General features: G+C 45.6%; 1 protein-coding gene across 1 annotated transcript in view; it reads left to right on the forward strand.

The window, feature by feature from the left end:
• Positions 1–22,959, forward strand: part of FAT3 (FAT atypical cadherin 3) — a 634,426-nt gene that overhangs the window by 583,229 nt on the left and 28,238 nt on the right. Inside the window, exons 16-22 of the mRNA XM_045191687.3 lie at positions 2,292–2,506; positions 3,701–3,838; positions 4,190–4,333; positions 7,171–7,368; positions 10,427–11,225; positions 20,268–20,402; positions 22,242–22,399. Of these exons, the coding sequence (XP_045047622.2) occupies positions 2,292–2,506; positions 3,701–3,838; positions 4,190–4,333; positions 7,171–7,368; positions 10,427–11,225; positions 20,268–20,402; positions 22,242–22,399 (1,787 nt within the window). The remainder of the gene's footprint in view (positions 1–2,291; positions 2,507–3,700; positions 3,839–4,189; positions 4,334–7,170; positions 7,369–10,426; positions 11,226–20,267; positions 20,403–22,241; positions 22,400–22,959) is intronic.

Consider the following 22,959-nt stretch of genomic DNA (forward strand, 5'->3'; position numbering starts at 1 on the left):
TCCTAGCTGTGGACTCACTTGGCAGATGCTTGACCCCCCAGGTTGTCTCCAGGATTTCCCGCAGGAAGGTTGGGGAGCAGTAATGCCGGTCCTTGATGAGGAGAGGAAGTGTTCTTTGCACACTGAGCACAAGGCTTTGTTTGTTTCTCTATTTTTTCTGTTTCTTCCTTTGTTTTCTAACTTGGACTGTGTGTGTGTGGGTGGGGAAGTGCTCCTGGAGATTAGTGTTTGTTTGCCACCATCCACACTCAGGCTGCCACTCTCTGGTCACCTGCCAGTGCAGACGCTGATGAGTGATCTGACAGTGACCCTCAGGCCTTTCAAACCCGGCACTGCAGTCAGCTGTGGCATCGCAACTGGCACCACAGTTGAGTCCTGTTCGCTGCTCCTGGTCCCTACCCTGTCATTTCTCACCACATACTTTTCACACCCTAGGGGAAGATGTGGCATCATCTAGAGGAAAGGTACCAGGGAAAAAACCAAGAGAAACCCCTGGGCTTTCTCTTCATCAGAAACTTAATAACTATTAGGGATAATTTGAGTGAGTAAAGATGGCAATTTAGAATACAAGCTTAGATGTTCTTTGAAGAGTAAACATATTTACCCTTGTATTTTCATACAGTGTGTGTATTAATATTTCCACAGCACTTTCATGGGTATTCTCATTAGTTTACTCCCCTATGAATGGGCAAGGCAGTCCCATTTTGCAGATAAGAAAGATGAGACTCTCACACCTTCTGGCCATGGGACACAATTCCCCCATTACTCACAGAATATGTCCTTGTTGAGCAATGTGGCAAAGGAGGTCCATTTGGATAGACCAGTAAATACAAACATGAAACTATCATAATTAGCAAAATTAGCAATGCTCAGTTAACATAGCAAATGTTCCAGCTTCCTATTGAATCATTAGTTATTTCTCACATTTTCCATATAAGAAAAACAGAACTTCAGAGAGGTTAAATAATTTCTCCAATGTCCACTGTGAGTAAATGGAGGGTCCAGGATTTTAACTCAGAACTTTCTGACTTTGGAATGCATGTTTACCATCTAAATTACACTGCTATACTCTGGAGGGTACAAAAAATGAAGGAGATAGAGTCCCTGCCCTTAAGTATAGGGAGGTGGAAATATTGTTGGACGAATTGCACTAGCAGCTCCTCCCAGCAGTAATTCTGTTTATTAAGGCCATTACTTCAAATTAAAATGTATGGAAGTTTTCCTCACTTAAATATGTGTTGGCCTTAGTCTGTCTCCTTACAGCCATTGTATATGAACACCATGGGGAAATGGTTAAGTGCTGTTTCAATCTGGCACTGGGTAACGAGACTGGGGTGCAACCCAAAGTGCTAAAGGTGATAATTACTAAGAAAACTTAATTATGGGGAGAAAAAGACTCTTGTGGTAGGTATGACTCCTGTTTCTCACCTTAGTAGAAGGGCAGCCTTCACACAGTCTACTGTGAATGGATGTGACATACTCACCTTGGACGGCTGGTTGTTTCTCAGTGACCAGTTACCAATACAGCATGAAGGAAGGACTGGGCTGCCTCACCAGACAGGGCTCACACAGGAGGGAAATAGCTCTCATGGAACTTCTCCTAGGGATGGCACCCAGCTAGCTGCTTCCACCTCTTCTATTTGCTTAATTTAAATGTATCAGTGACATGGACATAATCGCTGTTCTGTAGTTGTGGGCACTGAGCTCACACTTCCTATTTGGCCACAGATTCCCCGGTATTTTCTCTTTCATTTTGTCGCTATACCTTCACATTTCTGAGATTGTTGCTCTCTTTGTGTCATACCAGAGTTAGATAAGCACGGAGAGCCAAAGACCGGGAACCCAGGAGGTGGGATTTTTTTATGAGAGTCCGGCTATCTGGAAGTGTTTATTGGCTCACCAGGGCTGGGTCACACACTCACACCCACTCATCTCAGCTCATTCGCAGTCAGCCTGAGTCCACTTGAAAAACCATCGAGATGCACTTACCAGGGATGTCGTTCCTGTCCCTAGTTGCGTGAGGATGAATAATGCCAGACTGTCAGGCTGCTTGAGAGAAGCTCAGGGACTGTTACTAAAACATGCAAACACTTAATTTCTTCAGTGTTGTATCAGATGGATAGCTATATTTCAACTGACAGCATTAATCAGGCTCAGCAGGAAATTAAATAAACAAATCCCTGACTATCTACTATTCTTGGCTGGAGATGATGTTATATTTCCACGATTATGGAATTGCTGACCAATGTTTTTTCCTAATCAAATCTAAAGCTCCCCATTTTTCTTCAAAGGGGGTATATCAGTCTCTGAAGTCCTGGACTATGAATTATGCAAAAAGTTTTACCTGGTGGTGGAAGCTAAAGATGGGGGCACCCCAGCTCTCAGCGCCGTGGCCACTGTGACCATCAACCTCACAGATGTGAATGACAATCCTCCCAAGTTCAGCCAAGACATCTACAGCGCCGTCATAAGTGAAGATGCCTTGGTTGGGGACTCTGTCATTTTGGTAGGTGCCAGTGGGAGGCCCAGATGTCTGGGACTAACAACCCTCAACAGAGTGAAAAAGTAGGCAAAGTCTGCCGTGGATTCTCTTCACATTTTTTTCCTTTCAGTGTCTTTTTGTCCCCCATAACTCTCCTCAGGCACTAGTCTTTCAACTTCTTCTTCAGTTTGCTTATCAGAAAGGGTCTGAAAAAATGCATTTATATCAAGGTGCAAGTCACTGGTAATCACTATCCCCCAGGAATGTATTTTTTGAGAGACCAAAACATACCATGAAATGAATTTGTAATGGCAGCCCCCACTCGCTTGCGACATTCGATGACAAGTTATTAGGTAGCTAAGGATAGAATAAAATCCCTTCCAGCCACTATGTGTACACGAGCACACACACACACACACACTAAGGCAGCTACAAAGGGAGCAAGTATAAGATGAACTGGCCACTCTTACAAGATTGGATTTTTTCTAATACCAGGAAGAACAAATGATGTGTTGGAAGAAAACAGGCTCTGTTAGACTTACATGTTACATTTTGGACACAATGAATCCCATCCCCCCATCCTCATCACCTCTGGGTTGGACGGGTCCCTTCCATTCATCCTTATGTCTGGCTCCTGCAGCACCAGGTTGTGGGTGTGCATTCTTTATGCATCAGATGTGGACTTTCCAGGTCCTTGCTCCTTCCTGGACATTATGAAACTGTTTCCACACATGTAAATCCCAGCATCATCAACATGAGCAGCAGACAGTGGGATGTGTGTTGGCCAGGTGGTGGGAAAGGCAATTTTCTTAGGCTCCCATAAGGCTCCTATAACATGGAAATGCACAGGTTGAGAGAACTCCCGGCACAGTGACAGAAACCATTGTTATGCAGAACTGGAACAGGATCACAAGGTATCCCTATCAGTCAGCTTTGGCTCTATCCTTACTAGCTCAAAGCCGGCAGAAAATCAGGCTTAACAAGCATCAAGCTGCAGGCAGGTAAAAATTAACAGAATAAAATGGCAGCTCTAGCAATGGTGGCTTCCTCCTGGAGCCAATCCCATTGCCTCTCCCACTGGGGTCATCATCACTGTCACTGCTGAGTGTAGCGGCTAAGTAACTGCCAGAGCTGTGCCCACTGGTAGTCACCTGAAACCCCCAAAATAAACCTTCTCTCTTGTTATGTCATCTCTTTGTTTTGCTGTGTCCCCTGAAGCTAATAGCAGAAGATGCGGATAGCCAGCCCAATGGACAGATTCAATTTTCCGTTGTGAGTGGAGATCAGGACAATGAATTTGCTGTGGACCCTGTCTTGGGACTTGTGAAGGTTAAGAAGAAATTGGACCGGGAACGGGTAAGCTAGTTTAGGCCAGCTCCTTTTCCATCCACTCCTGTCCATGCCTATCCCTTCACTGGAATCAGGCACAGCCTCAATGAGTAGAAGCAGGAAGAGTCTCCATTCTGAATGCTATGAGTAAATTGGGATGGGCTAAAATGCAGCACAATGATTTGGGTAAGACCGTTGAAAGAATTTTCTGCCAGTAGATGTCAATGGTGCCGAGATTCAGAAATTCTGCTTTAGAACCAAAGTGAAGGTGACTGGACTTCAACAAATCAGCAGAGCAGAGCCCACGGCACTTCTGAGTGGGTGCAGAAGGAAGGAGGTGCTGCACTTCTTTGCCATCAGCTCTGTGTGCTTTGACAGGTGTCTGGATACTCCCTGCTTGTCCAGGCAGTAGACAGTGGCATTCCTGTGATGTCATCCACTGCCACCGTCAACATTGACATTTCTGATGTGAATGACAACAGCCCAGTCTTTACACCTGCTAACTATACCGCTGTGATTCAGGTGAGCGAATCTTGCCTGTCAGGCATTTGTCTTAATGCTCTCAGCTTCCTTTCTCTGCTGTAGTTTACTCGTCATGGTTCGTTGTTTTTACCTAATATCAACTCATCCAGTCACAGGGCTGGTATAAAAAGAGTTGATTCTTCTATTACAATTGATTAATGTTAATAAGTGCCGTCACCAGTGGTATTCTTTCAAGTGTCAGGTGCTTTCCATACAACTCCCATCCCCACCGTGGCCCCACGAAGTGGGATGGTAGATCAGGCCCCACGGTCCAGCGAAGGGACTAAGGATCTGAGGGGTTAAATAGCTCACCCAAGATCAAGTAGCTAAGTGGTAGAGTCAGGATTAGAACTGAGGTTTGTCTTCGGCAAAAACTATTTTCTCTCCACAGTGAAGGTTGCCTTTAAGCCACCTCATGCTATGCTGGCGTGGGAGGGAGACTGATACAACTGTGTTATCAGAGGAAGACTGGGCATCAGGCTAGAGCCTCTACTCACTACAGTCACTCTTCCATAAGCAATTTGTTTGGCAGTTTAAATCCACTGACTCTTCAAAATTAGACTGCAAAATAGAGTGACTTTCTGCTGGTATTCTGCAGAGTCAAAGTGACTCTTTTTCCCATTTATTTTTTCCTTACTCAAAAGATACTTCATGAGCACACTACTAGGCACTAAGCTATCTCTACTTCCCAGTATTTCTAGAAGCTGGAAACCCGACTTCAGGAGGATAAGGAAACCCAGTTCAGGAATAATGTCAGTGTGGAGGACTTAGAGGAGACAGGAATTGATATACATCCCTTGGGGGGACCACAGATATTCTAGAAAATCAGCTCTTGCCCCATCCAATTTGGCCTCAGAAACATGCCTCACAGAGCCCAGTACTTTGTGGGTAGAAGGTAAGATGAGAGTGAGCCAGGTTTTGAGGGTCCCCTCTGAAATAGCATTCAAGACTTTGAGTCCAGCCATCCATAGCTGGCTCTGCCCTGAACCACTGAGCTGTCCGGGAATGAGGCTGAGAGGCAGGCGTAACACTAGCAGCTCTCTGCTTCATTCCCACCCTTGTCAGCAAAACCCAATTCTTTCACCTGGTGGTGTTTTGGCTTTCCTCCCCTCTCTGATGCCTTTTCCAGCCACTGTGCATTCTTATCTCTCTGCTGCTCCCACATAGCCTTGTGCAGGGTCTACACCTTCCTCCATCCCTCTCAGACTGCTCTTCCCATGACTGTCACCGCCGTCTCGTGGCCCTCCCGGCTCACTCCGCCTCAGCGTGCTTGCCCCTAAACAAGATGGGCTTTGCCTGCTCAGCATTCGGGTTGATGACACACATCCATCAGCTTGAGAGTCCGCTTTCACACGCACAACAGGAAGTCCTGAGCAGCGAAAGGACCGAGAACCTCCACCTGGGAGCGGTGGCCGTGGCTCACGTCTGCAGCACCCAGCACTGGGGCCTGTCCATAGTATACTTCGTGCTTCTTTCTCAGCTGGTGACCCTAGGGCACCCATTCTCTCTCCTCCCCTCCCCCCTTCTATGAGGAAATGGCCTTTATAGACTGAGCAAACAAATCAATGACTCTTCTGTTTTGTGTGGTGCTGAGTGTGCTGTCAGTGGAAACAGTAAGTCTACGCCAGGCAGAGGCAGTTCCACAACTGATTCCTGAGGGAGACCATCTCTAGTTCCCCATGACCAAAAGGCAGCTGGAGAGAAGGAGAAAAATAAGGGGTCTTTGAGGTCCTTCTCTCTTTCTCCTTCAAAAAGTATTTCTCCTTTTTTTCAACCAAGACTAATTTTCTTATTCCAACACATGGTTTTTATATGGCTAATTCAGCACATAAAACTAGCGTGTGTTGCCCCGTGCATGACTCCCCTCCAAACATCAGTGTATCATTGTCTTCATCTCTGTGACCCAAACCCATTTAATCCTAAATCGCTGTCATCAGAAGGCCTGAACTAATGAAACTGACTTTCGGCCCAAGCTGTGGGAATGCTGAAGTCAGAACAGAGTGAGGCAAAGGACACATTGCCTGAGTTACAGAGGAATTTAATATGGCATTTCCAAAGAGAGGATAACCTTTGAGCCAAGAAAGAATGTGTTTCTATTTGGGGGGGGGAAGCAGAGAGGTTCTACAAAATAATGCTTGCGTAATAAGATCAGGGCTTCCAAAAATTCTGATGAAGTTAGGATTTCCTTGTTTTCATTTCCAACTTCATTCTACCCTCCTTCCCTTTCCTCATGAAACATGGCAAAACTGTGTTATGAGGGTTGTGGTGTAAAGCCCATTTTCCACCTGGCATTCCACCTTTGCATATGTACTGGGAAGTTGCCAGAATGTCCCCTCCGAAAGTCCAGTGTTGTGACATTGCATCACAGTGTTGGGCTTCAGCATAATTATGTTGTGACAAAGTGAGGAAGTGCCTTCCCATCCTAAAAGGTTGGTGTTTTCTTGGCCCGAGAGGATTTTTGATGTAATCACATATGTGAGTGAGTGGCATATATTTCTAGAGCTGTACAGGTGAACTCAGTACATTTCCAGTCTTTCCAAGGACAAGGCGTAGCAACACCACCTCTGGAATCTATAAACCCATTCAAGGAGAAGTCCTGTGCTCTCACCTGCAGCTCATTGTCTCATGGGGCAGTTGTGGGGAGGCAGCCAAGGATGGGAAGCATGACGCTTACAGACGCCAGCATATTTTCAGAAGGCAAGATAATATCACAGGGAATCCTTTCCTCTGAAGCCCTGTTCTCTAGCACAGCACTGTCAGCCAGTAATGATGGGGTTTCTTAAAATGTGAAGAGAGGTGTAATTTTATCTTCCTTTTTAATATACTCTGTTATTCAGGAAAATAAGCCAGTAGGCACCAGCATTTTGCAGCTGGTGGTGACAGACAGAGACTCCTTTCACAATGGGCCTCCCTTCTCGTTCTCTATTTTGTCGGGAAATGAGGAGGAAGAGTTCGTGTTGGACCAGCATGGGACCCTGAGGTCGGCCGTGGTCTTCCAGCACACGGAGTCTCCAGAATACGTGCTGTGTGTCCAGGTATGGCCTCGTTCCTGTCCCTGTCGGGCTGGCTTTCTCTCAGACTGGCTTCTGTGCCTATTGGTTGGTTTCTCTTTGCTGAGCAAGTCAACATAATTCATTATCATGCAGGAAAGTTCCCCTTTTAATCTCAAATTCAATTTCACACCAATAAAAGCGGCCTGTGTGTGTGAAATTGAACAGGAAGGAAAGGAAGCATCTAGTTCAGGAGGGACATTCCTGAGGATGTGCCAGGCAGACAGTCTCAGGGCCTAAATCTGCATTCTGAAAATTCCCGGGGTTCTCACTGACCCCCAAAGACAACTAATTGGTCAAGGCTTGTTGCTTTGAAGTGAGTAGTATTTGTGATATCACCCGACTTGGGGAATCTATCAGTCTTGGTCCTAATGTAATGGAGCCAAATCCTTTGCTTTTGAAGAGACCTCTGCTTTTGAAGAGACTTCTGCTTGGTAAGTTTTCTCAGTGAGACAGAAGAGGACCAAGTGCTCAGTTAGCAATGGCCTCCCGACATCCCTGCTCCCTCAAGGTCATTGTCCTGTGCACAGTGAAATGGGTGGGTCAAAGAGGCAGAGTGGCAGGTAGGGAAAGGGTGTGGGTAGGGGCAAGAAATGAGAGAGCACCAAAAAGTTCCTATTTATGAATTTTGCCAGTACCAAGAATTTTCCCATCAGTGAAACTGAGTGACTATTTTTGTATACAATTGCCACAGAGGGAAATCTGAAGTCATTATAAATGGTGGTAATAATAACCATAATAAGTTTCAATTTGTATAGCATTTGATTGTGTACATTATTTCTTTTGATGAATTACAGCTTACTGTGCTCCATGAAACCTTCCAAATTAATGACTTTTGGCTCTGAGCACGTCAGTGAATGCTTCAGTTGCCACCCACTCCTACAATAATATTATGTAAATAATTTTATCACAGTGCAGATGCTTAAGTGCACAGGGAGATTTCCAGTGCCTTCTCACAGAAGCAGGTAGAGTTCATTGCCTGCCCTTTTTGATTGTTACAGAGCAGATTCACATCTCAGACTTTGAAAACATGAAAGAAAACTTCCTCCTCCCAGTTTCTTATAGTAGTAAACCACCAGGTCCTTCCTAAGGTCCCTGTGCATCAGCTACACACCCTGTGCCCCACCCAACTTATCTACAAGGTCTCATCCCCGTACCACTGCAGAGGCCTTGCGGGTGATTCCCCTGCCTTCAGCTGCATTCTCTTCTGATCCCTCCCTATACCCCTTCAAAGTAATCATTCCACTTTGATTATGTCATTCCCCTAAACCAGGGGTCCACACACTAAAGCCCCTAGACCACATCATGCCCTTGGCCTATTTTTATAAATAAAGTTTTATTGAAACACAGCTGGGGGTTCCCATTTGTTTACATATGCTCTGTGGCTGCCTTCGTGCTGGAATCCTAGCTGAGTAGTTGATAGAGATCATATAGCCCTCAAAGCATAAACTACTGTCTCTGACCTCGCCCTTCACGGAAAAGGTGTGTCAACCCCTGCCCTAAACTAAAACCATCTGGGCCTTCCTAGTGCCTGAAAATGTGTGGCCTGCGGGCTAAATGCTGGCCCAGACTCTCAGGTTTTGAATTTCAGGGTCTTTAGGCAGACATGACTCTCCAGTCCTTCTCAGGAAAAAGCCCACTAGTCTATCACCTTACACTCAGCTGCTGCATGCTTTTCCGTCATCTTTCTAGCCTCTGACTTTTGAGTGGGCAACGTTTGGCTTATAAAGTCCAAACTCATCACTGTCCTTTGAGACCCTCCACCATTTGACTTCCAGTTTAACCTAGTTTGCTAAACATATTCTTTTCTATATGAATTTTCCCTGTTGGCCTCTCTGGTTCACATTGACCATCAGATAAAGATGTGTAAGGGTAATAATAAAATTAACAACAATTGTCATGTACTAAGTACTTCTGTGGGTCAGGCCTGTGCTAAGCACTTTGCAATTACAGTGTCTTTTAGTCCTTACCATATAAGAATCCTATGAATTAAATGCTATTTTACTCATATTAAAGATACAAGAATTAAAACTCAGGGAGGATAAGTAACTTACTCAAAGACAGACATGCAGTGAGTGGCAGGACCAAGATTTGAAATAAAGTCTGTGGGATGCCCAAGCCCCTGCTTGTACGTTGCCTTCCACATACGAGCACACACCTCCCCAGGTCCTCTTCAGCCCTGTATCCTCAGACATCTGCCCCAGGATCCCGCCCGTGGGAGCCTGCCCCACACTGAAGTCCCACAGCACCAACTGTGTTCACGTGATGTGTGGTGGGTGCTCAGTCAACATCTGTTGTCAGAGTGGCCATTCCATCGATTCTGATATAAAGAAGGAAGACAATGAAGGTTTTATTCAGGCTACTAATTTTTTCCTTCAGTGCACCATTCTTTATTCTAAACCTTAATTTTGTGTAATTTCCACTTAACATTGTTTCTTAAGTGTGCAGAAAGGTGCCATCTGGTCCAACCAAGAAGAAAGAATCTGAAGAGAACAAACATTTTTCTTCTGCCCTGGCCTGGTAGCTCAGTTGGTTAGAGCATCTTCCCGATATATTAAGGTTGTATGTCCGAACCCCTGGTCTGGGCACATATAAGAATTAACCAATGAATGCATAAATAAGTGAAACAAGAAATCAATTCTCTCTCTCCCCTCACTTCCTCACTCTCTCTAAAATCAATAAATAAAAATTAATTTTTTGTCCAAGAGGGAAATGCCAGTTCTATGCAAAATTAAAACAAGGCCAGCCTATGTTAGGCGGGTTGGATCTCATAGTACCCTCTAGCCTCCATCCCTGCTCACCCCCACTGGCTTCATTGTGTTGATACATGTTCTTGTCTATAACAAAGTGTACATACGGGGAATGAAGGTGACAAATCACTCCTCTTAAATGTACATCTGCAGCATTGTTCGGACTACTGGCAGGGGATGGAAGGAGAAGTGAATGTGGTAAAAGGAGAGGACGTCTTCTGAGTTTTGTTGTTTTTTTAAATGATTATGATTTTTTCTTAGTTCCTTGTCTTTTTCCCTCTTGGTTTTTTCAGGCAAAAGACGCAGGCAAACCCCAGCAAGTTTCTCACTCCTACATCCGTGTACGGGTCATTGAGGAAAGTATCCACAAGCCCACGGCTATTCCTCTAGAAATTTTCATCGTCACCATGGAGGACGACTTTCCTGGTGGAGTCATTGGGAAGATCCACGCCACAGATCAAGACATGTATGATGTGCTCACGTTTGCCCTGAAATCGGAGCAGAAAAGCTTGTTCAAAGTGAACAGTCATGATGGGAAAATCATTGCCCTGGGAGGTCTGGACAGTGGCAAGTATGTCCTGAATGTATCAGTGAGTGACGGTCGCTTCCAGGTGCCCATTGATGTGGTTGTGCATGTGGAGCAGCTGGTGCATGAGATGCTGCAGAACACGGTCACCATACGCTTTGAGAACGTGTCCCCCGAGGACTTCGTGGGGCTGCACATGCACGGGTTCCGGCGCACCCTGCGGAACGTGGTCCTCACCCAGAAGCAGGACACCCTGCACATCATCAGCATCCAGCCCGTGGTGGGCACCAACCATCTGGACATGCTGTTTGCAGTGGAGATGCACAGCAGTGAATTCTACAAGCCGGCCTACCTGATCCAGAAGCTGTCCAACGCCAGGAGACATCTGGAGAATGTCATGCGCATCTCAGCCATCCTGGAGAAGAACTGCTCGGGGCTGGACTGTCAGGAGCAGCATTGTGAGCAGGGCCTGTCGCTGGATTCCCACGCACTCATGACCTACAGCACGGCTCGCATCAGCTTTGTGTGTCCACGTTTCTACAGGAACGTGCGCTGCACCTGTAATGGTGAGTATGGCTTAGAGTGCCCTCCCACCTCAACGTCTGAGATTTCAGTAGACTGGGTTACCATTCCTGGTAAGCATGCATTTGTCCATTCACTCGCTCAACAAAATATTTACTGACTACCTACTATGTGCCTAGCAACCATGAGAGATGCTGGGGCTGTGGGGGTAACAAGACAAGCTCGGCCCCCACTCCCATGGAGGGTACAGCTTATGAGCAGCATGGACAAACAAGCTAGCCTGAGCACATGCCGTAAGTACCAGGTCCTTCCAGAGGACCCAATCCAGAGGGAAGGTTTCCTAAAGGGAATATCTCTAGGCTGAGATAAAGCTAATTGGGAATTAGACATGTGAAGACAGGTAGGGGAAAGAGAACATTCCAGGTGGATGGGTACCTGGTATGAGGAAGGCTTAAGGGCAAGAGAGGAACCTGCACTGAGAGGATTGAAAGAGATTTCCTGTCACTAGAAGCAACCAGGAGTGATGACAAATGAGACTTGTAAGCAAGCCCAGGACCACACAAGGGTTAACCAGGATGAAGATCTTAGAAATGATCCCAGGGCTATGGGAACCATTGGCTGAGTTGAGGTGAAGAAGTGACAGGATCGGCTCCATCCTTCCCAAAGAGCATGCTGGCTGCAGAAGGGGATGGATTAGACTGGGCCAAGCCAGAGACAGGGAAACAAGCTAGGAAGCTATTGCAGAGGGCAAGTCAGTTAGATTTGCTTCAGTGAAAAACAGGGGCCAGATGTCTGGGAGCACAGTCAGGGGATGGATTCAGCCCTCAGAGCAACAGAGATGGAATGCTTCATGTTTGTTGATGTAACTAGAGCCACTGAACCTTGACCTTTCCTGGTCAGAGGCCATAACTGCACAGAGTAACATGCCCACAGTGGTCAGCAAGAAGCATTGCTCCCTCCCTCTTCCCTCTGACATGTGGAGCCATAAATTCACTGCTCTCTTGTAAGAAAATTGTACCCAGAGTACTTCTAGCCAGTGTGAACTTGGCCCAAAGGGACTATAGCCAGAAGAAAGGCCATTTGTAAAACATCCCGTTAGGTAATTAGGGACAGGCAGGGCCCCTGGCCTCTTCCCTTGTAGGAAGTTCCTGGTTGCAGTGTGGAAAATAAGCTCATCAGAGAAAGACCACAGAGATCATGGCTCCCTTTAAGAGACATTTTGACAGCCTCCAAGCAGCCCGGAAGAGTTCTAGCCACTCACTCTGCCATACCCACTGCATTCTGTTTGTGTTTTCATCAGGTACAGGCAGTGATGTCTGCCCTGTTGAATATGTAAATTAGTTCCAAAATAACTCAAAGCATGCACGCTAGGTGCAACGCCTTTCTGGCAGATGCCACCAACATGCAGGATTTATGAATGCCAGCTGTCCGGGTCACACCTAGATTTCTCCTGTAGGCAAACTGATTTATGAACCAAAGCTCTGCTGGGGCTTCGGTGCAGTGATTGACAGCAGGGTTTAAAAGGCATTCACCACGGGACAGGGCAGACCTATCAAGAGAAAGTAAAGCAGCTAATTAGTCCTTTTGCTCTGAAAGCTTGTTTCATTTGGCAAAAATCTGTGGAGGCAACACTGTCCTAGGCACTGAAGATCCAAAGTAAAAAAAAATGCACAATCCCTGCTGTCAGGAGCTGGCTATTGTGAAGTCAGCTTGTAAGTACCTATTAGCAATAAAAATGTTATAATAAATGCTAGGGCATACCAAGGACAAGTCCCGATTGTGGGCAGAGGAAAGCTTTCTGTGGCATTTGTGTACCAGAGATCACCTAGGTGCTGGGCCTTGAGGGATGAGGATGAGTTCATCGAGAAGAGACAGGTCAAGGGCAGAAATGGCAGAATTTCTTTACAGGAGAGATATAGAGGGGTTGGCTTTTGTCGGCCAGAGGGGGCCTTGCTCTGCATTTTACACGAGACATTAATGTTTTAAATGCAGTAAGTTTCAAGGCGGTGTCCTTGCCCAGGACTCCTGTCCTCTAGCCCTCGCTAATCTTTCTAGTCCCAAGAAATGCAGGATACTGGGTTGTTTTGTGACTCAGCCCCCAGACAGCCCATGAGGAAGCTTTGGTTTGAAAAGCAAACATTTCTTCAATGGGAGCTCTGTGCAGACTGGGGTCCACCTTGGAGACCCTTCTCACCTTCAAGTCACTCTTACAATTAAGCTATAAAATAAAACACTGGATTTTCGTGGTGAAAGGAACCCAAAAGGTCATCTGGCCCAGTCTTGTCTCAGCAGGTGATAAATGAATGATAAGTTCTGTTTTATAAATGTGATAGCTCTGTGCCTTGCCAAGGGCCATGCAGCTGGTGAGGTGGCATGCTGATTCAATAAAGGTAATTTAGAGCCCTATTGTATTATCTGCATCTTAAGAGCAGAGACTTCCATTTTTTATGTGAGTCATAACCCCAGTGCTACATACTCCGTGGGAATACTCAGATAACCCCGTTTTTCCCAGCAGACCGATCTCCAGACTCCCCATAACCATCTCCAGAGGGCAGAGGGTCTCTCAGACTGCAGTGTGTGGGGGGCTTCCTAGAAACACCCATTCCTGAGCCCCGCACAAATATATCACAGGAGGGTCCGGGGTGGAGCCTCGGATCTGTACATGTAGGCTGGGTGATTCTAATGCTAGTGGTCAGAAAATCAAACTTTGAGAAATCTCACAGCAAGACAACACAGAAAAAATTTCCTCCAGGTTCAGGGGGCAAGTTTTAGATATAATATCCACAGCTCTCTCACTTCTTATAAAGTGTCCTCTCAAATAAAAATACAGTGAAGAACTATTAAGGAAAGCATTAGGCATTTTAGGCATCTTCTCATTTATTGGAAAGGAGATATAACTGAATTCAGTAAATGTCTCCCTCAGTACACACAAACACACACACAGCTAAGTATTGGTTTGCCCTGGAAGCCTGGCAGATCGATTCAATGGACTTTCCCACCACATGGTGGAACAATTAGAATGATAGGGGCTGTGTAGTAATATTTGTACAGAGTTGGCCTCAATAATTATCCCTCTCCTAACTTCTTTTTCTCATGCAGACTTTTGGGGCCCAATTAACATTAGCCTCTTGAACCAAAATGCCAAGTTGCTCTGAAAAAATGAGAGCAAACTGGAATTTTAGTGCCAAATTGGTTCATTAAATTCCAGCCACCATCGAGCATGACATCTGAACAGAAGTTCAAGAGATACGAAGTTCTGATGTCGTGAGATCGTGCCTGGTTAACTTCAGATGTTAGGTGAACATCAGCGCTTGGTGGAGGAAACCTGACAGGGACCTGAGTGAGTGGGTGTGACAGACGCCCTCGAGCCCCCTCAGGGGCACAAGTGGACAGAGCACCAGGTGCAGCCCATGGGGCTGGGCTGATTGTCTATTTTGGAGATTTTTCACTTATTTTTCTTAAGTCTGATACAGAAATATATCAAAAAGGAGACATTTGTCCAGGAGAATGAACACGCCATGCGGCCATCAGACTTAAGACCAGTGCGTTTATGACTGATGGTGGAAGTAGAAGCCCGATTTGCTGATTCCCAGTTCAGATATGGAACACAGAACGAAGCCTAGAGTTCCAAATAAAGTGGATGGAGTGTCTGGGTGAAGCTGCACCCCAGGGGGAGGTGACACAGTGGCAGCCATGCCTTCAACCATGGGCTAAGGCACTGTCATAAAGGTTTGCTCGGGCAGGTAGGGGGAGCACTGAAGCCCATCGCTGAGGGTCTGAAAGGGTGCCTAGAATTAGGCAGGACATGGAAAGGCAGGGTTCCTGGCCAAGGAGCCTTAGAGCAAAAGAATGGAGGTGAGAAACGGTGCAATTCAGTGCACAGGTGAAGGCAGGGACAGATGTGAGAACTGACATTTATTGAGCCGTGACCAGTTACCACCCTGTTTTTTAAACAAATGCATATGTCGTTGCATTTAACCCTTACGATAACTCTAAAGAGCATGTGTCATCAACTTTCTTCAAAAGTTCAGGAAACTACAACTCAAAAATATCAAGGTTACAGAGCTAGTAAATGGCCGAACAAGGATTCACGCCTGGCAGTCTTACCCTCTCTACCCTACTACCTCTGCACAGATTTGGGAAGAACCTGAAAGTCACCTGCTGTAGACATCCTGTCTGTATCACTCCTGGCACAGTAATTCAGCCAGCATTCGCACACCCTGCCAGGCACTCGCTACCCCACAAGATGGACCTGAGACACCTTCTCTCTTACAGAGCACTGAAGTCCACCTCTTTGTAATGTCACCCAACACCATCCTTTACAGCCACACGGACCCTGGCCTGTCTGACTCCTCCTCTATAAGCTGCCATCCAGATATCTAAAGGGTAGTTATTTTGAACTCTTGAATCAGCTTTTCCTAGACAAACAGCAGAAATTCCTTAAACAAATAGGACCTATAAAGAGTTGGAGCTGGGGCACAGAGGAGACATAAAGGGGGTGCCCTCAGTCCTAATTAGAGGAGTCCACAAAAGGCATTGGAAGCAATACAGCTGATCTGTTGGGTTTTTGCCAGGCAGGGAATGCATTTTAAGGAGCAGTGGAGAGGAAGGTCCAGGGATTTGGGCACCCTTTCATTTGTTCATTCACTCTGCCTGGAATGGAATATTATGCCAGATCTTAGTCAGGGTGCTGGAGAGATACAACGATGAGTAAGACGGACATGTTCCCCACCTTTGTGGAACATGAACCAGCAGTGGGCAGACCACAAGATCAGCTGGTCTGGATGGGAGGAGCCAGGACAGACCCGGGAGGGACGTGACAGCACAGGTAAACAAGCCCATGGTAGATAGGCAGCCATGGTAATGCGCTTCTAATGAGCACAATAAAATAAAGTGAAATGGTGAAGGCTTCTGTGAGGCAGTAAGATACTTAAAAGTTAACCTTGATGTTTTTTTTAAAAAAGCAGAGAAAAATCTGCAATTGTATTTGCACTTGGGCTGGGATTGTTAATGCTAATTCTTGGAGGAGAGCCAGCAGTCCCAATCCCAGCTGCTTCCAATAGCCTCCACTACTGTCTCTGAATCTTCACCAGGTCTCTCCTGCAAACTAGAAGGTGTCCATTTTTCATTCACACCATATATGTCTCTGCAGACCCCTCATCTCCAGGATATGAGCCCAAAAGTTCCAGGAGAGGTTGGAGGTGCCTAACCCAGTGGTGATACAGCTTCTCAGCATCTGGATATTCCCTCACATATTGAGCTCACACACCAGTCAGTGCCCCAGAGAGGTTGTCGTTAATGAAACTACACTTAACCTTTAGCAAAACCATCCAGAAAATAGGACTGAGCCAAGAAAACACCATCACAGATGATTCTGTGCTTCTGGGAGAACCACAAGGGACCATTTCAAAGCCAAGAGACCTTAGGAGATGTTTTAAAATTTCATGCAGGCCAGGAATTGAGGGGGAAGATTATTGACTTCTATGGCATTTGCCAAGACATAACACCTTGGCAAAGCATGTAAATTCAAGGCGTTTACCATTTAGTTATTGGATTCTCAGTATATTGTTAACCATTAGTTATTGGATTCCCAGTATAATTAGGCAGAGACATAAATCAAGAGTTTGAATCAGCTCATAGTGGTAGCTATAATAATCACAGCTAGATATTGATGTGTTAGCTAAAGGCGTTGAGTTAATCCTAGGGGCTGTGGAAACCCTGGCGAGAGGAAGAGAGGAGAGTCATTATCTATGGTAGCGAGAGCCTTCTAAAGCCTCGAGAGGGTTACCTTTTTTCCTCCCTGCAGTTTGCAAAGCTCTGAAGCTTCTGCTGAAGTGAATTGTACGCTGTTAACTCGGTAGAGAATGACCTAAATTTCCATCTGAGCCAAACTTCAGAAGGTGGGAAACCTTCTTTTGGAGAATGGCTGCATTGTGTAGACGTTTCTCCTCATGGAGAGACTGCAGGAAAAGAAGAGCTACAGAGCGGTAAAGGGGGTCCCATGGCCGCATGTGGCTTGCGACACTGGTTAGTAAAAAGCTCCAGGTCTTATTTTGTGCCTCTCATGCACTCAGTATTTCCTAATGCCTATCAATTTACAGGTCATGAATTGGACCCAAAAAGGACAGCAAGAACAAATTACACTTGAGTTCAGGTCTCTGCCATGTTGCTGAGCCAGCTAGTGTCCCCACTTTGGGGACCTTGCAGTGATTTGTTTCTACTATAAGTTATTTTTTTTCTTCGCAAGTTGCTTTCACATACATTAGCCCATTTAATCCTTACAACCCAATGAAGAATCATTATCCTCACTTGTCAGAAGAAGTAATTGAGACCCAGAGGCTTTTTCAGAGCCACACAGTAAATAAATTGAATAAGTAGTCGGGGCCAAAACCCAGGTCTGCTGCTCGTCAACACAGCACCATTTTCTATTACACTGCTCCGCCTTCCAGAGGACCCCAGGAATGGGGAACAGCACTTTCTCCGCCTGCTTTATGTTCTGACAGTTGCTAAAAATGTCTGCTCCTTCTGTCCTGTCCCGACCTACAACAAATGGCGTCAGTTGGTTTGATGAAGTGGGACCTTTCTGCCTTCATGCTCATCCTGGCAGCAGATTGATGGATGCCTGGAGATGCTGAGCATGTAGGTCTAGAGCTCCCACCCCCCAAGCTGTCACTGATCACAGCACAAGCTAATTAAACCTGGATTATTTAATGATAGTTAATAAGATGACTTCCTCCCAGAAGGCAACAGGAGCTGATGCTGTTGTCTCTTCACTGTTACTGGAAAGCTGATGAGGCACTTTCTGCCACCAGAGAGAGGGTCTGGAAGGCTCTCTACAGTGGTAGGCGTGCACACTTGCCTGAGAGGGGATGACGTAAACATGATTTCTGAAAACAAGGGAACCCCTCGGCAACCATTAAAAGTACACTGGATTTTATATTGCTGGAGAATTTAAGCCTCTGGCCAGAAAGATGGTCATTATCCCCAGGAGTCTGTCTTCAGGACCCAGACCTGGGCACATCAGACATTGAGGGACACATGGCATTGTTTAGGGTTGGTATTCAAAGATCAAGTCCTTCTGACAACGCCTATTTCAGAAAGAACCTCATTTCTTGTCTCAGTGCATAGGGAAGGAAGAACTACAGCACAGCATATGGGGAGGATTTAGTTTTGGGAAACCTGTTTGTCAGTGACTAGAAGTCTTTCTCTACTTGGAATAGACTGCACTTTAGGCACACGCTCACCCCTGCCCCATCTAGGAAGGCCCTTGTGTTTACACGGACCTCCAGGCTCACATCTGCCTTCGTGCTTCCTTGAACCAACCAGAAGAGAGTGGGCTGTGAGCAGAGCAAACTGACAGCTGTGGCTGGAGACCAAATGTTTATGGCTTCTCCCATCCCGGCCAGGACTGGAGACAGAACCTGAGAATTTTTAAAGCATTTTTAGAGAATTTGTATATCTCTACGAAAGCAGTTTCCTCATCGTGATGCAATTGTGTGTGTGCGCGATGTTGCCTGAGGGAAGAGGCAGGATCATTTCCTTCCATCTTTACCAAACAGGCCCATCACCTCACCTGAAAAATTATTTGTTGAATGAGTGCACTAAGAGTTATTTTGAAACTGGTTATGAAAAAAGTCCCTTGAAAGAGGTGATAAGGTGGTTGAACAGCTTTTTTTAAGTTCCATAAATATTGATAAATACGTGGCAGGAATAAAGATTTCCTGGAACAAAAATGGGTAGACGTATTTCGGGGCAATTACGCATTTTTAGAACCATTTGTAGAGATAGTTCTAAATTTTCAGTTAAAAATCCCTTCGTCTTCTGACTTTATAAGCTGGACCACTGCCAAGAGTATCATTTTTGGCTGAGCTCTAAACCAGTGGAAAATAAGATTTATGAATTCTGAGTTTGCTGCTGCTACTTATACTGCTCCTCTCAAGGATTTCAGTTTTTAAAATGTTTATGTGTAGTTAGCATTAAGTTGTTGCTCGCTCCTGGACAAAGCAATGCCTGCACGATGGGACCATATGCTTACCAGTGGGGAAATGGCTCGGATGGAGGGGAGTGTGGGAACAGCCTAGATCTCGCTGGGGAAAGAAGCTGCTGATGTCCAGCCTTGTTCTGGGTTCGCAGAGAAGGGGTGCTCCTGAAGGCTGCTGCTAACCTGGTTGTGGGTTATTTTTAATGTCTCCTGTTCTGTAGTTCTTCTACCACTTCAACTCTCACCGGCTTGAAAGTGGCTTAATTACATTGGAAGTATCCAGGGCCTGTGAAAAGAGCACTTCTGTCAGTGGGCCCGTGTTTGCTATCACGGCAGTTCTGAAATGACTCACTTGGGGCCTGCATTCTGCCTTCATCAGTTAATCTGCTTCCCAGGGTTCCCCCCACCCCCCAGTGAGGGATTAACCTTTCATCTCACTGCGCTGTGGACATCGAACAAGTAGAAAGGAAGCCTTCCTTTCCCAAAGATAATTCTACTATTTTTGATAGCTGGTAGGGCACATTCACAGCTAATCGATATAACGCTATTGTAGCAGAAGGGATTAGGAAACAATGTGAGTAGTGCTTTCACAATTTAGAGTTAGTTTTATGATACTTTTCTTTAGAAAGTCTTCCCCCCACCCCTTCTGAGAACAACAGCTGACATTTTCTGATGTCTACTCCTAGTTTTCCAGGGCAGGAGAGGGGTGTGGAAAAAAATATCTAAACTCCAGTGATGCATTTAAATGGCCACCGGTATGGAGGGACCCCACTCCAAGAAACACTATCAGAGCTTGTAGAGTGAACCTTTTTCTGCTGCAGCTGGACCACTCACAACCTTAGCATATTTTAGCCTTGAAGGAGGAGCCCCATTTACTCTTTGCACCCAACAGAGTTGAGTCTGGCTACAAGCTTTCGTCAGATGCAGGGGTGTTTGATGGACATCCAGGCCAGGTGAAGCCCATTCAGGTGCTCCTTCTTCTGGGCAGCCTCTTCATCCCTCAGCTCCGAGCCTATAGAATCGAGCTCTTGAACCATTCCTACACTTCCTGGAGTACAGGGTGATTCCCTTTGTATTGATCATGCATGTTCTTCCTTTGTCATAGGAGGACTGTGCCCGGGGTCCAATGATCCTTGTGTGGAGAAGCCATGTCCAGGGGACATGCAGTGTGTTGGTTATGAAGCCAGCAGGAGACCGTTCCTCTGCCAGTGTCCACCGGGGAAGCTCGGAGAGTGCTCAGGTGAAGAGTGGGTTGTAATGACGAGGGTCTAAATTCATATTCCTGAAGCGCTTGCCCTTGAGTAAATTACACTTGCCCTAGCCTTTCCAGAAGACATGTCTATCTGCATGCAACATGTCCTTCAGAATGGACCATAGCTGACATCTGCCCTCCAAGGTACTTGGCATTTATTACAGCTGCAGCCTATGCTAAGGACACATGCACTGACTGTGGACAACTGACGTAACGGAGAGATCACACATGTGTTTTCAGTCATGCTGTGTGGATGAGGATGTGAAATTATGGAACATAGAAGACTGTTGGTGAGGCAGAGGAGTTGGAATATCTGTGGCATGACCTTTGATGTTCAGAGGGCTGCCCAAGCCCATAGCCCCAAAACAGAGACCAACAGAAGGTAGAGCTGAGCGAGCGCAGTCAGCCTTCCGTGGGGTGAGCCCAGCCTTGAGCACCAAGTGAGCAGACTCTCTGCTGCAGATGTCTCCCCAAACACATGTTCCCCGAATGGCGTGGGCTCACTCACCTCTGTGTCTTTAAAGGAAGAAAGAAAGAAAATCAGTACTTACGTTATTTCAATCCGAATGATCCTGTTTCTGATCTTCACTCAGTTTCGGTACTTCATTTGATTTATGTATTCTCAGTGACTTTTTTCTCCTTAAAAAGAGTATTATTCATTTCTGGTACTAATAGAACGCTTTTTTGGTAGAAGATACATGTAAAATATAGGTACACTGATACCAATTTTGGAACCCAAGAACGATTTCAGCAATGATTAAAATAGTAAATTATAGTGGAAATAAAAAATGATCCTGACTAGTGTGCACAAGGCACCTTGCTGAGCATTGGGTTCTAGAAATTCAGCCTTTGCAAAGAGAAGCACTGTTCTTGAAAATAGGAGCCAAAGCTCTTTCATAGTTGATTTCAAGAACGGAGCTGCCTGTTAAGCGAAAGGATCACCAGCATATGTGCTTTTGAAGTCATCTAAGGCTTAGACTTGAAAGATAGTTATGCTATCCCCACCCCAACTTACACACCGTGCACATAGCAGGTGGGTATGCAAGGTGACAATAGAGCCAGCCTCCTAACTTCAGATGTCACTTTCTGCCCATCTCCTTTCTCCTTTCTATACAGAAAACTTTTGACTCTCCACAATTATCGTCCATCTGGTATATTTCCAAACTTTCCACCTTTCACCCCAGCAAGAGAGCTTTTCAGCCATTACTTTGCTTGTTAAAACATAAAGTCGGAGACAGTAAAAAGAGAGGGTGATGCGAGTAGGGCTAAAAATTCTGGGAAGAGGAGCCTTGAAAGTAATGGCCAGAGGATAGAATTGTGACTACACAAGACATAAACTTCCTTTGTATCAGTTACCTCTGTTAGCATCAGTGCAAATGTCCCAACTTGGCCTTAGGATATGTGGGGGATGTGGATATTCTTTGAAAATGGCTGTGACTTTCCTTTTTTCCACATTCACTGAAGTGCCTGAGTGACGGGGGTGGGTGTGATGGGTTATCCTTTAATAGAGCTAATTTTAGAAAGTGGGAATTGGGAATTTAGTGACACTAAGAAAATTCAGGTTATAGAATTTACCAAGCTGCTCTTGTCATTAGGCAACCAAGATTTTTTGGCATCTGACTAGTTAATAGTGTTTTCCACTTTGAAATTAGAGTGTGACCTGAAATGGAGAATCAGTTTTTAATCAAAAATGGTTTCTGCTCAATGCCTTCGTTAACTTCCCATGGTCTTAATTAACTTGCCTGGTAGTTGTTGGGTGATTTCATGTGTCCCTGCTCGTTTCTGGAAGTTTAAAGCCTATGTGTCTTCTCGTTATGGTCTCTTCAGGGCACACTTCTCTCAGCTTTGCTGGAAACAGTTACATCAAATACCGGCTTTCAGAAAATAGCAAAGAAGAAGACTTCAAGCTAGCTCTGCGTTTGCGAACACTGCAAAGCAACGGGATTATAATGTACACCAGAGCAAATCCCTGCATAATTCTGAAGGTAATTGAAATGGATTATCTTGTCCTGCAGTCAGTTCTCCTGTTAGTATTTTGGCTCTTGGTTGGGGGCTGCTGAAATCATTTTGTCTTTTAAAGTCAGAAGACCAGAAGCAGACTTTGGGGCCAAGGGAACAACAGCATAACTGGGAAGTGTGCCAATACCCTGTTTCCTTTTGCACGTTCAGTCTCGCAACTGGCTGTTGGCAGATCGGGGCATCTCTCTCTAGAGTGGGTTCGAGGGCCTGCCTCCTTTAAGCTATAATCACTCAGCAGTTCATTAGAACGTATCTCCTAATCAGTTCCACAGCAAGGATAGTCCTTTACAAAGATTGGCTGTGTACTCTTCTATTTCCGCTGACCTCTGAAAGTAACTTCTGTTCTTGCTCAGGTTGAAGTTGGAGATCTGGGGCATAGAAGATTCCATATGTGCCATCGTGACACAAGTAGCCCAGATTTGAAAATAATTCCCAGACTCAGGAACCCTCCACAGGCAGCCAGATTTCCTTTAGAGCAAGTCTGGCATTTGTATTCAGCTCAGAGCTTCTGGTGCCTTCATGAAAA

The sequence above is a fragment of the Desmodus rotundus genome, chromosome 5, assembly GCF_022682495.2.
Source record: "Desmodus rotundus isolate HL8 chromosome 5, HLdesRot8A.1, whole genome shotgun sequence".
In the NCBI taxonomy this organism is placed as follows: domain Eukaryota; kingdom Metazoa; phylum Chordata; class Mammalia; order Chiroptera; family Phyllostomidae; genus Desmodus; species Desmodus rotundus.